The 11,036-nt window shown below is 47.1% G+C and overlaps 2 protein-coding genes across 6 annotated transcripts in view; one reads left to right on the top strand and one right to left on the bottom strand.

The window, feature by feature from the left end:
* Window positions 1–1,396, bottom strand: part of LOC127004584 (iodotyrosine deiodinase-like) — an 8,073-nt gene extending 6,677 nt beyond the window's left edge. The window contains exon 1 of one of the 4 annotated variants that reach the window (XM_050872466.1): window positions 1,238–1,396. In XM_050872466.1, coding sequence (XP_050728423.1) covers window positions 1,238–1,335 — 98 coding nt within the window. In that variant the 5' untranslated portion in view covers window positions 1,336–1,396. Of the gene's footprint in view, window positions 113–347; window positions 637–1,237 lie in introns of those variants that run through there. The other 3 variants (XM_050872467.1, XM_050872468.1, XM_050872469.1) reach the window with 3 other exon arrangements.
* Window positions 1,397–2,173: 777 nt separating this feature from the next.
* LOC127004583 (cystinosin-like) lies at window positions 2,174–7,708 on the top strand. Of its 2 annotated transcripts, none has more exons than XM_050872465.1 (10): window positions 2,174–2,360; window positions 2,852–2,935; window positions 3,327–3,468; window positions 3,591–4,115; window positions 4,619–4,759; window positions 5,443–5,542; window positions 6,268–6,561; window positions 6,735–6,852; window positions 7,116–7,221; window positions 7,422–7,708. In XM_050872465.1, exons 2-10 carry the CDS (start codon window positions 2,854–2,856, stop codon window positions 7,432–7,434), a joined length of 1,521 nt encoding a protein of 506 aa, XP_050728422.1. In that variant the 5' UTR covers window positions 2,174–2,360; window positions 2,852–2,853; the 3' UTR covers window positions 7,435–7,708. The 2 variants fall into 2 exon arrangements, with proteins under 2 accessions (XP_050728422.1, XP_050728421.1); XM_050872464.1 differs by having other exon boundaries at window positions 2,699–2,935.
* The last annotated feature ends 3,328 nt before the right edge of the window (window positions 7,709–11,036 follow it).

Below are 11,036 nucleotides of genomic sequence, written 5' to 3'. Positions count from 1 at the left end.
GCTCCCAGATATATTGTTCTTCACTTTCATTGCAGACACGACATAGAGGCTATTATTGTCGTCGTTGGTTGCATTACACACCGGTAGTGAAGACTATTTTTTTTTAAACACAACATTTATCTCTACGCAAGACAAGACTGCATTACGGCTCACAGCACAAAAGATTACTAAACACTGCATGCGCGCTTACTTACTAGGTAGGTTTTCTATCGTGCGAGTTGCGAGATGCAGCCACAACTCACCTTGAAGGACTCGCATAAGCACCCACCCGCTAATACACACAACAGTAATCAAGATCTGGCATGCACACACACACACACAACAGGTATCACAGTAGCGTGGATCACCTTCGCTAGCCTTCACTCCAGGTTTTGATTTTCCTCGTTCAACTCAGAGGAAGAAGCTGGGCAGTGAGTTTGAAGCGAGAACAGGAACCAGTCTGAGGAGCTGCGAGGGAGTCTGAGGGAGCAGAACGTAGTTACACGCCTTCTTATCCCTCTAGCAGCCTAGCTCAAGGTTGCGCGCTGGCCACTGTCAACACTTTTTAACAGATACAACACCAACCCACGAGATGACAGGCCGTGGGGAGGCTATCTGTCGCTAGAAAACCGCTTGATTCCTCCCCTCTTCTAAGGCAGATTCGTGGCGATTGTTCACAAAATCTTCAAAATGCGATGATAAATATTGTGAGTGCGGGATAATATTGTTTGCTGGTGACAGTGTGAGAGCGAGACTGTGGATTGCGCGAATTAGCACAGTTGGCAACACACACACACACACACACACACACGCGCGCGCGCATATGTGAAACTGTTGCACACCTGCGAAATATATATGAACCCACTTGGCTTTGCGAATAAATAAATAAACCGATAAATAAAGTTCTAACAAATGTCGTTTATCGAGAGAAAAACATTAATCTTGCCTATAACTGTTACTGATGAAGTTTGTAGACGCCAGCACTACTTTCTCGATATCTTATAACTAAGTATAAATATTGTATAAGTAGAAACATAAGTATGGATGAAACTCCCTGACTAAATGACCACAACTCCAATTAATCCTTGACTTTTCCAACACCATCAGCCAGTCAGTTGTATTCGTTTCTGTTGGATGATGTTATATAGTCGTAAATTTTAAGACCACCATTAGATTACAAGAACAAACAGGTAAGACGTAGCTCAGCAGTGACTATACCAGCGTTGATTCAGACAAATACAAAGGCCTTGCAACATACCAAACCAAACCATACCAAAACATGCCCTCGTCGGACTCAGCAGCGGGACTCGGCTTCTCCACGACACACAGCACCTCGACATAGAACCACTTGCTCATGTGGTCTGTCGTTACGAAGGAGACAACGAGCCGACCATCCCCAGCGACGGCCAGTGCTTGTTTGAAGGACTCGGGGCACGGGGGCTCGGGGTCGGGGATCAGAGCTTCCCCTGACTCAGCTGGATTGACTGAAGAAGTGCTCGCGGGTCACGGCTCCCGGGCGCTGCTTACAAAATGCCCTCGTCACGTGGGTTACAGAGGTCACGGAGTTACAGTCTGGCTACCGCTGATACAGTAGAGGAGCATTGATTACCGGGATTTTTTGTTCTTTATTTTTCCCTTGAGCTACCTTCCTTACTCAAAAAACTAACATTATTTAAGCCTATTGTTAACACACATAGGCTATAAAGTTAGTCACCATGCATTTTTAACGTACAGTAAGGCATGCGATAGTTTGCTAATGATAGAAAGGCAGGTAAATGCGGGTGACATACAAGTGGAAACATTAATTAATCCAAGTGGAAATAAGCAAAGAAGCAGAGAAGGGTTGGTTGTGTGGTACTCGAAGCCAAGATGAATCGGGTATTATGTCTTATGTTCTTAAATGCGGGTAACATCCAAGTCGAAATAAAGAAATGCAGAGAAGGGTTGTGTGGTATTCGAAACTACATGAACCAGGCATTGAAAGGGGCACATCCTCTCCTCTCCGTTCCGTACAATCCCCTAAATTTCACATACAACACGTGACCGGGATCAGTATGCAATGTTTACCTACTCACCCAGGCCCCACAAACAACCCCCTCCACCTCCCTGCCCCCGTTACCCTCCTCTCTTCCTCCTCCTCGTTGACTCACCCTGACCACCGTTTGCCATTGTTTCCGCGATAGCCAACCACGTGTTAGATAGTGTCCATTCGTGTGCATGATCTCCCGCCCCGCCCGTCAGCAACACCATCACCAGCAGCGTCAAGGCTCAGTCGATCAGTAGGCGTGTGTGCTCTCTGCTGGGGGTGGCTGAGAGGTGCTGAAGGGCGGTGCTGGGCGTGGTGAAGGCTGCTGAGTGGAATAAGTTGATTGTGGAGAGGAGTAAGTTGTGGGTTGTGTCATGCAGTTTGGTGGTGTGTTTTGGGTTCTGGTTATTGTTCATTTCTGTTCTTTCTTTGTTCCTCTACTTCGATGTGTGTCGGGGGTGGGGGGGCGGGGGGTGGGGGGGAATAAGCTGTTTGATGGTCAGTCTGGTTGTGTTGAACGGTGTGGTGTTGGTGTTGGTTAGTGTTCTATTTAGCGTGGATGTCTTTTTTTTCTTCCTCTTTTACTCATACGAACACTTGTGTGTGTGTGTGTGTGTGTGTGTGTGTGTGTGTGTGCTGTCAGCTCAACTCACCACATCCTTCCTCACGACTCCCTCTCTCTCCCTCTCTCAGCTCCTCCTCCTGGCCTGCTGCCCTTTACGTCTCCTGCTTATTCGGCTTCTGCTGGTCTGCTTACTGCACGTCCTCCTCCCCCTCCTCCTCTTCCTCTCCCTGCTGCTTGTGGACTGTTTTGCGCCGCTCCTCGTCCTCTTTCAACGCCAGCAGCCATGGAAGGAAGTGTCGCCCCGGAGAGTCATGTCCATCTCCGCCGCTGCCTCCTCCTCGTCCTGCTTCATTTCCTTCGTCAGGGTTAGTAGCAAAAAAAAAAAAACAAAAAAAGATCTCCCATCGTCATCACACCATAATTCGTCGTTGTAATGGTTGATAAGTGTAGTTTGGGTTCGTGTCCCGAGAAAAAGAGGAGAGGAAGGGATGAAAAAAAGGGTTTGAATTTAATGCATGTGTGTGTTCGCCCGCCAACCATTTTATAATCACTGTTGAAATCGCAGGAATGAGAGATATGGTGCGTGTGTGTGTGTGTGTGTGTGTGTGTGTGTGTGTTTCCTCTTATCTCAGAGTGCGTTTATTTTAGGATCAATCATTCGTTTCTGTTTTAGGCGGCGTTATTGTACTAGTCTTGTGCATCACTTTGTTTGTTTTGTTTACTTTTCTTATCTCTTGAGTGTGTTTGTTTACCCAGGGGCGGCGGCGGAGGGGGCGGGAGGGGGCGAGGAACAGCTGACGGCGCCGTGCAAAGAGACGGCGTGGCTTACGTTCTCAACACAAGACATCGAACTGGTGGCGAAGAAGCACGAGAACGCCACAGTGATTCTCCAGGCCTGGTGAGAGATAGATAGATAGATAGACTGAGAGAGAGAAAGTCAACCCTATACAGTTACCACATATATATCTGTCCCATTTATCCACGTCTAAGCAGTAACCACTCTCGCCTTGCTGCCTCCAGGGGGTCGTTCAACCAGTGCCTTGCCGTCAACTTCACCTACGACCCAGCCAGCCCCAGCGTCGAGCCCCTGGAAGACCTTGTTCTCTGTCCAAGCGTTCCTACTTCGACTACCACCGCGACCATAACCTCTTCTTCTGCTACTTCGACTTCGCCTTCTCCGTCTCCTTCTTCTGCTTCTTTGGTGTCTGTATCTTCATCATCTGATTCTACTTCTGGTTCTTCCCCTTCTTCTTCTTCTACTTCGCCTCATCTTCCTCCCTCTTCCTCTTCGTCCTCTCCCTCCAAGAGATGCAAAGGCTGTGAAAATGGACGTCTGGAACCCCTTAAAGAATCTCCCCTTTCCACCCCTCCACCCCGACGCCCTAGGCCACCCCTCCCCCCCTATCTACATGTGTCAGGAGTCAGTTTTGCAGGGGGGAAGTCTTCGGCAGGGGATGATGTGGTTGCCAACGTGAGCGTGGAGTTGGTGAGCCGCTGGGTTGGCAAGACTGTGGTGGGGGTGACGACGAACGGCTCCTGTGTGGGGTAAGTGGTGGTGTTGGTGGTTCCTTTCTTGTGTCGTACGTGTTTTAGTGAGTGAGAGTCGTTGTTTGTTCCTTTCTTGTGTCGTACGTGAGTGAGAATCGTTGTTTGGGTGGGTCAGAGCTAATGCTTGGGATTGGTTTGTTGTTTTTCGTGTGTTTAGGTTAGTTTTGTTTTGTATGTTTTTTGTTTGTTTTTCGTTAGTGAGTTGTTGTTTTTTTCTTCTTTTTTTCCGAGTGGATTTTTTTCGCTTTTTTTTTACTGTTTTACTTTTTTGTTAGTTTGTTATTTTTTTATTTCGTCTGTTTTCTGAGTTTTAGTTTTTGCTTCGTTTTTTGTCTTATTTTAGTCTTTTTTAGTTTCGTTTTTGTCATTTTTTATAGTTTTTTCTCATTAATTTGAGTTATTTTTCCTCCTCGAGTGAACGTACGTGAGTGTGAGCGTGTACATAAAAAAGTGAGCCTGTAAGTGAGTAAGTAAGACCGTAAGTGTTTTTCTTTTTCCAGAGTGACGGACGCGTTCGTGCGGGTGTCCGTGATCCACAGCCGCGCTCTGGACGTGTCGGCGGACGTGATCGGCTGGCTGTACACCATTCTGTGGGACTTGTCCTTCCTCCCACAGGTCTGGCTCAACTGGCGGAGGAAGAGGTGAGGAGGAGGAGGAGGAGGAGGAGGATAGAGGGGGGGGGAAAGAGGAGGAGGAGGACAAGGAGGAGGAAGATAGAGGGAAAGGGAAAGGAGGAGGAGGAGAGAGGGAGGGAAAGAGGAGGAGACGACGGAGGGGAGGAGAGTAGAGGGAAAGGAAAAGGAGGAGGAGGAGGGAAAGGAAAAGGAGGAGGAGAATAGAGGGAAAGGAAAAGGAGGAGGAGGAGAGAGGGAGGGAAAGAGGAGGAGAGTAGAGCAGGGGTTCCCCAGGTGTGGGTCGACGACCCTGGGGGGGCATGATGAAGGGGAAACAAGGGGTCAAACAACGTGCTATTGGTTGGTTGATTGATTGTCAGTGCAAAAAAAAAGCAGGTGTGTGTGTGTGTGTGTGTGTGTGTGTGCTCGCTCGCTTTCTTTTCCATTTCTTTAAAATGAAAAAAAAAAAAAAATAACACGGGAAAGAAAAGGAGGAGGACAGGGAGGAAGGAGGAGGGAGAGGAGGAGAAGGAGGGGAGGGAGGAGGAAGGAGGAGGAGGGAGGGACGACAACAAGGAGGAGGAAGAGAGAGGGAAAAGAAAAGGAGGAGGAGGATAGAGGGAGGGGAAAAAAGAGGAGAATACAGGGAAGGGAAAAAGGAAAAGAAGGTGGAGGAGGAGGGTGACCTTGACCTCGTTCTTTCCCTGCAGTGTGGAAGGGCTCAGTCTGGACAACGTGACCCTCAACATCATCGCCTATCTCTGCTACACTGTCTTCAACGTCGCCTTCTGTTACGTTCCCTTCATTCAGGTAAGTTACTATATACGAGAGTCACACGTTTAGAACTAGCCTACTCATCATTTTCTTCCTTTTTCTCCTTTTTCTTCTTCGGCGGTTTTCTTCTTTGTCTTTCTCTGCTCATTTGTTTTTTTGGGTACCGTCGCTGGTGATTAGTTTTTGTTTTTCTTTTTCGTCTTTCTTCTTCCTTTTGTTCGTTCTGATGCTTTCATTTCTTCTTGTCTTCGTCTATTTGTTTTGCTTTTCATCCTGTTTTTCTTTTCTTCTTTTATCGTTCATTCTCTCATGTTCCTCTTTGGTGCTAATATGTATCTTCATCATCTGCTTCTTCTTCTTGTATCGTCCATCCTCTCATGTTCCTCGCTCGCCCTTCTTCGCTGTTTATCTTCCCTCCTCTTCTTTCCATCTTTTGACGCATTCATCTAATTATTTCCCCTTTCGTTAACTAATTCCTCTTACTTCGCTTTTTTTTCCTTTCTCATTCTTATCCTATCAATATTTCTCCTCCTTTTGCAGCCATTATTCTTCCTACCCCCGTTTTTTTTGTGTGTATCTTCCCCTCCTTTTGCTCTCGGTGTATTTTTTTTTCGTTTTCTTGTTGATTCTTATCCTATCGAATGTTTATCTTCTTTCTTGCTACCCATAATTATTCTCCTCACGCCCGTTGTTTTGCTGTTTATCTGTCTGCTTCATCCGCCTCTCTACTGCCCAAGAAACAACCCAACTTTCGCTCCCAGGATCAGTTCAAGGAGCGATATCCAAGAACCGTCAATCACGTCCAAACCAACGACGTCTTCTTCGCTTCCTACGCGCTCTTCATGGAAATCGTGCTCGCCATCCAGTGCTTCTTGTACGGGCGGAACGCGGGGCTGAGCGTATCGTGGCTCTGCATGGCTCTCGTTGGCATCTCGGTGGTGGCGGTGGGCGTGGACTGCGTGCTGGTGGCCGTCGGGGTTGTGTGGTGGCTCGATGTCTTCTACCTGATGTCTTATATGAAGCTGGTCATCACGCCGCTCAAGTACATCCCGCAGGTACGGTGTGTGTGCTGTCTGACACTCTGTGGTTCTCAATGCCTTCCAGAACGTGTGTTTCAGAATGATCTTACAGCTGTTGTCCTCTGTAGAAAAGATGTCTTGGCGAAATCTAATGAAATTCTAAACTTTACTGCGTCCCTTCCCACTCCTATTGTCTTTATCTCCCGCAGGTGTACGTCAATTATCAGCTGAAAAGCACCGAGGGTTTCAGCATCTTCGGAATCACGATGGACTGCGCGGGCGGTGTGTTGTCCCTGGCGCAGATGTTCCTCCTCTCCGCCAACAGCAGTAGGTTCAAGTTTCTTTTTTCATTACGCGTTTTCCTGCGTACTCCTGCCGCTAGTGTTCGTCCTGCCCTACGTGCCGCCTGTCCCTACTGTTCTCAGCTTCCCTGTGTCTCCTACTTACCTCCAGACTTTTCTCACAACTCCTGATTATCGTTATTAAAAGTTCTAGGGTACCATCTTCAGCGGGGGGGGGGTCTTGGTGGTATGTGTGTGTGTCTCTCGTCTCAGGCGTGCGTGCTCACCCGAGTGTTTCTTGTGCCACAGATGACTTCGCCTCCATCTTCACCAACTTCAGCAAGTTTGGTCTGGGCATCATCTCAATCATCTTCGATATCATCTACTTCGGCCAACACTGGTACTACCACCTCAGGTACGGCGCGCCACGCCCACCCCACGCCTGCCTGTTTTTTTTCTGGCGGGTGGCTTTTGTCAAGGCTTGGGAGGGTGACGAGAGGGGAAAGGTTGATTTTATTAATTCATTTCATTACAATTACAAAGATACGGTGAGTATTTGGAGGATGCAAGACTTCCGCATTCCTAGAGAACCCAAACATTCCTCCTCTTTTTCAGGCACCAAAAATGACCTCAGGGAGCACCGGGGGAAGAGGAGCCACAGGGAAGGGGCGAGGACCGCGGCTCATCGACGAGCTTTCGGGCCGCGCGGCGCCCCCGTGGCTGTGGTCAAGATCTGCTGCGGCGGTCACGTCACGACATCGTCACTGTGTGTCATTTGCTTTCATCGCCATGTAAATTTCAACATCATTATTTTTTTTACATCATGTACTTATTACTATATTCGGACATTCTTGTAAGCAATTATTTCACGTTCAAATCATTTATATAAATATGTAGTTGCTTATTTTGTGTTATTCATCAGCCATTATTCTTCGGCGTTACAACGCAGCACAGTGTCAGGCAGCGGCGATCTGGCCACAGTGGTGATGCACCGCTCTCCCCGTGCTGATGTGCAAACACTGTGACCAACGAGCAGAATTACGACAGAATAAGTCGCTTGTGATGTGTTAAAGCTGCAATTAGGAAGTTATTACCAACCAATAACTAGCTAAACATCTAGCATGAACTACCACTTGAACTCACTTGAAGCTGGTTCGGAGTCGCGCTCTTGAATTAATGAGCAAGCCTCTCCAGACCCCGCCGGCTCACTCAACACCTGGCGAGGGCCGCGGCAGCACGCTGTGGCTTTTGTATCGAGGCGTTACTTGGTTCCCTTCAGGTAAGCTCTTTGAAAGGCTGAACGCTGAGGCGGGGGTGCCGGGGCGTCGCCGTGGTCGGGTGTCTGTACCTATGGTAGCTAAACGAGGCGACTGTTGTGTTGGATGTTTCACATTATTATTCTCCATTTTACTCGAGATCAAAACCTTAGTAATCTTATCCGACTCAAAACTCGCTTTGGGGAGCATGTGGCATTGTAGATCTCTTACTACTATCCATATCAGACCCTATGACATACCGTTTTTCGCAAATATCTGTCAAACGAAGACTCTGATCAGCATGGGACTTTGGCACAGATTGTTTCACACACTCCGCAAATTTTTGACGCTATTGTGCAATGCCAGATGCGGTTAATTATGGCGTTTACTCTTGACTGTGATGGCAAAACCTGCGTGAGCCACTTACACATTCGAACAAGTGAGGCGTGACGTATTTGTGACTTGTATCCACCACCTACCTCCACCCCTGGCCTCCCCTACTCCCATCCCTCCTTTCCTCCCTCCTCCTCTCCCCCCCCCCCCTCTCTCTCTCTCTCTCTCTCTCGGTGTACATGCGATGTGAAGCGTTGCACACATATGACTTGTCTAAATGTCGGATAACTCGAAAGTATATGCTCAGTATGGTCTGGTGTTTTATGCACAAGATCGTGATTCCTGCTCCAGCGTAACTGGATGTTGCTTAAGTGCTGTATGAGGTTTGTTTGGCAATTATACAACCATTGAAAGTTGTACGAGTATATGACCCTCCTTCCCACAGGTTACGTTGAGCGTATGATGGGATGAAGTACGTAGCTGACGCTTGATCATTTATAGGAAATCGCGTAAGAGACGGAAAGGAATAAGGGTGGAATTGAAGCGGGAATTCATTGCAGAGTAAAAACGTGAAACAAAATTTGAGAAATATATGAATAATTTATTCTGATGTTAGGAAAAGACTGCCATACGATATGTGTTCATGTAGATATGTTAAAAAGTCATAGCAAACAAAAATAGATAGCGAGTATATGATGGGTGGATGAGTAATGTAAATAACTGACCACATAATGTTACTTCAACATTCATCACCATCGACAAACAGGTCATCCTCGTCATCACTGTTGATGCTGATGCAGACGGGATATAATTTATATTTATCTGCCATTAATTCAAGTCATACGTGTGCATGGATTCATATCTCGTGTACAGCACAAGTGTTTGTGTGAGAGAGAGAGAGAGAGAGAGAGAGAGAGAGAGAGAGAGAGAGAGAGAGAGAGAGGGGGGGGAGGAGGAGGTATGGGGGAGAAAGAGGGCGGGGGAGGTATGGGGGAGAAAGAGGGCGGGGGGAGAAGGAGGAGGGAGGAAAAGGGAGGGATGGAAGTAGGGGAAGCAAGGGGTGGAGGTAGGTGGTGGATACACGTCACAAATACGTCACGCCTCACCTGTTCGAATGTGTAAGTGGCTCACGCAGGTTTTGCCATCAGTCAAGAGTAACTGCCATAATTAACCGCATCTGGCATTGCTCAATAGCGTCAAAAATTAGCGGAGTGTGTGAAACAATCTGTGCCAAAGTCCCATGCTGATCCGAGTCTTCGTTTGACAGATATATGCGAAAAACGGTATGTCATAGGGTCTGATATGGATAATAAGTGTCATTATTCGGACTGGCCAATGACCGAGGCAGAGCAGTGACATACCAACTCAGCAACTCGGCGGAAAGTAGTCTTTTCAGTGGTCTTTGTGGTCAATAATTATATATAATTCATCGACGCCGCAGACAAATTACGTCAGGAAACTGCATGTTTGTATATTGAATGGCTGTAAGGTAGTAACGGATTTGATGAAGCAGTCAGCTTGCTGAAGCCTCATCTGCTTGGGCCAGTCTGAACAGCCCGACTCGTCCGCCTATTGGTCCGAAACAATGAAGCCCCAAAGGTTCTAAAGGGCCTTGTCGAACTTTGATCCATAGTGAGCCGCCGTCAAGGTCTCCCAATTAACAGCCATTTAGTATTTCCTTATCTGCCAACGAAAAACTGAGTTTACTGACAATGAGTAAAAATTGCTAGTTCCATACATGCATCGTTATGGAAGCAGTAATAAGAGCAGCATAAGATGTTAGCTGCAGGCCTGTTCCAAAATGAGGGAGAAATCGTCCAATAACTGTGGATGTTTAAGAATGGAGATATAGCGTATGGGTTCGAGACCTATCCGGTGCCATGGGAGTGGAAAGGTGGGCTCTTTCCGATACCCCGTTGTTGGGCCTCCTCCTTGAAAGAATTGGGCATCTCTCTACCAGCCATCTGGGTGGTTGCGCGGCATGCTCCGCCTTCCTCCCTTGGGGTATATCCCCAACGAAATACCAAAAAAAAAAAAAAAAAAAAAAAAAAAATTCACGACGCTGAACCTGCTGTGACTTATTCTAAAAGTTTATACGAATCGGCAACCTCATCAGTCAGCGGAGTTAAAATGACCTTCAGATAATTACAAGTGCTGTGTCGGTGGTTCACCAAATGCCAGGACAGTGTTGCCTCTAAGTAATCTGAATCCTTGAAGCGAGTTTTGAATCCTTGGTGTGGTTCCCTGACCATGACTTATACTTTAACATGTACTAGTAATGATATTGTTTAACGGGATTAACACTTTGGAACCTCGACTTAATTACGACTTAAGTTTTCCATCGCCCCCCCACTCAGGCTTCACCCCCATGACGCGCCCCACCCTTCACCCTCAAGGCCGCGGCTGGCAGGCAAGGCTGTACATTTTCAGGCGAGTAGAATCTGCATTGGGAAAATATCTTTGGTATCTGACTTGGTGAGTTTAATGACCTAATTCATCTCGGAACTCTTTAATTATCTATGTTAATGACTTTTTGGTCCAGGGACTTTACTACCCTATTTAGTTATTGGCTTAGGAAACGGGAACTACCTTTTAAGTGGCTCGGGAAATTCACTTGAGACTTGTGTACATTTTGTTGGTT

The sequence above is a fragment of the Eriocheir sinensis genome, chromosome 28 (genome assembly GCF_024679095.1).
Source record: "Eriocheir sinensis breed Jianghai 21 chromosome 28, ASM2467909v1, whole genome shotgun sequence".
NCBI lineage: Eukaryota > Metazoa > Arthropoda > Malacostraca > Decapoda > Varunidae > Eriocheir > Eriocheir sinensis.
Note: the sequence above shows the minus strand (reverse complement) of the source record. Positions and strands in the feature narration are given on the sequence as shown.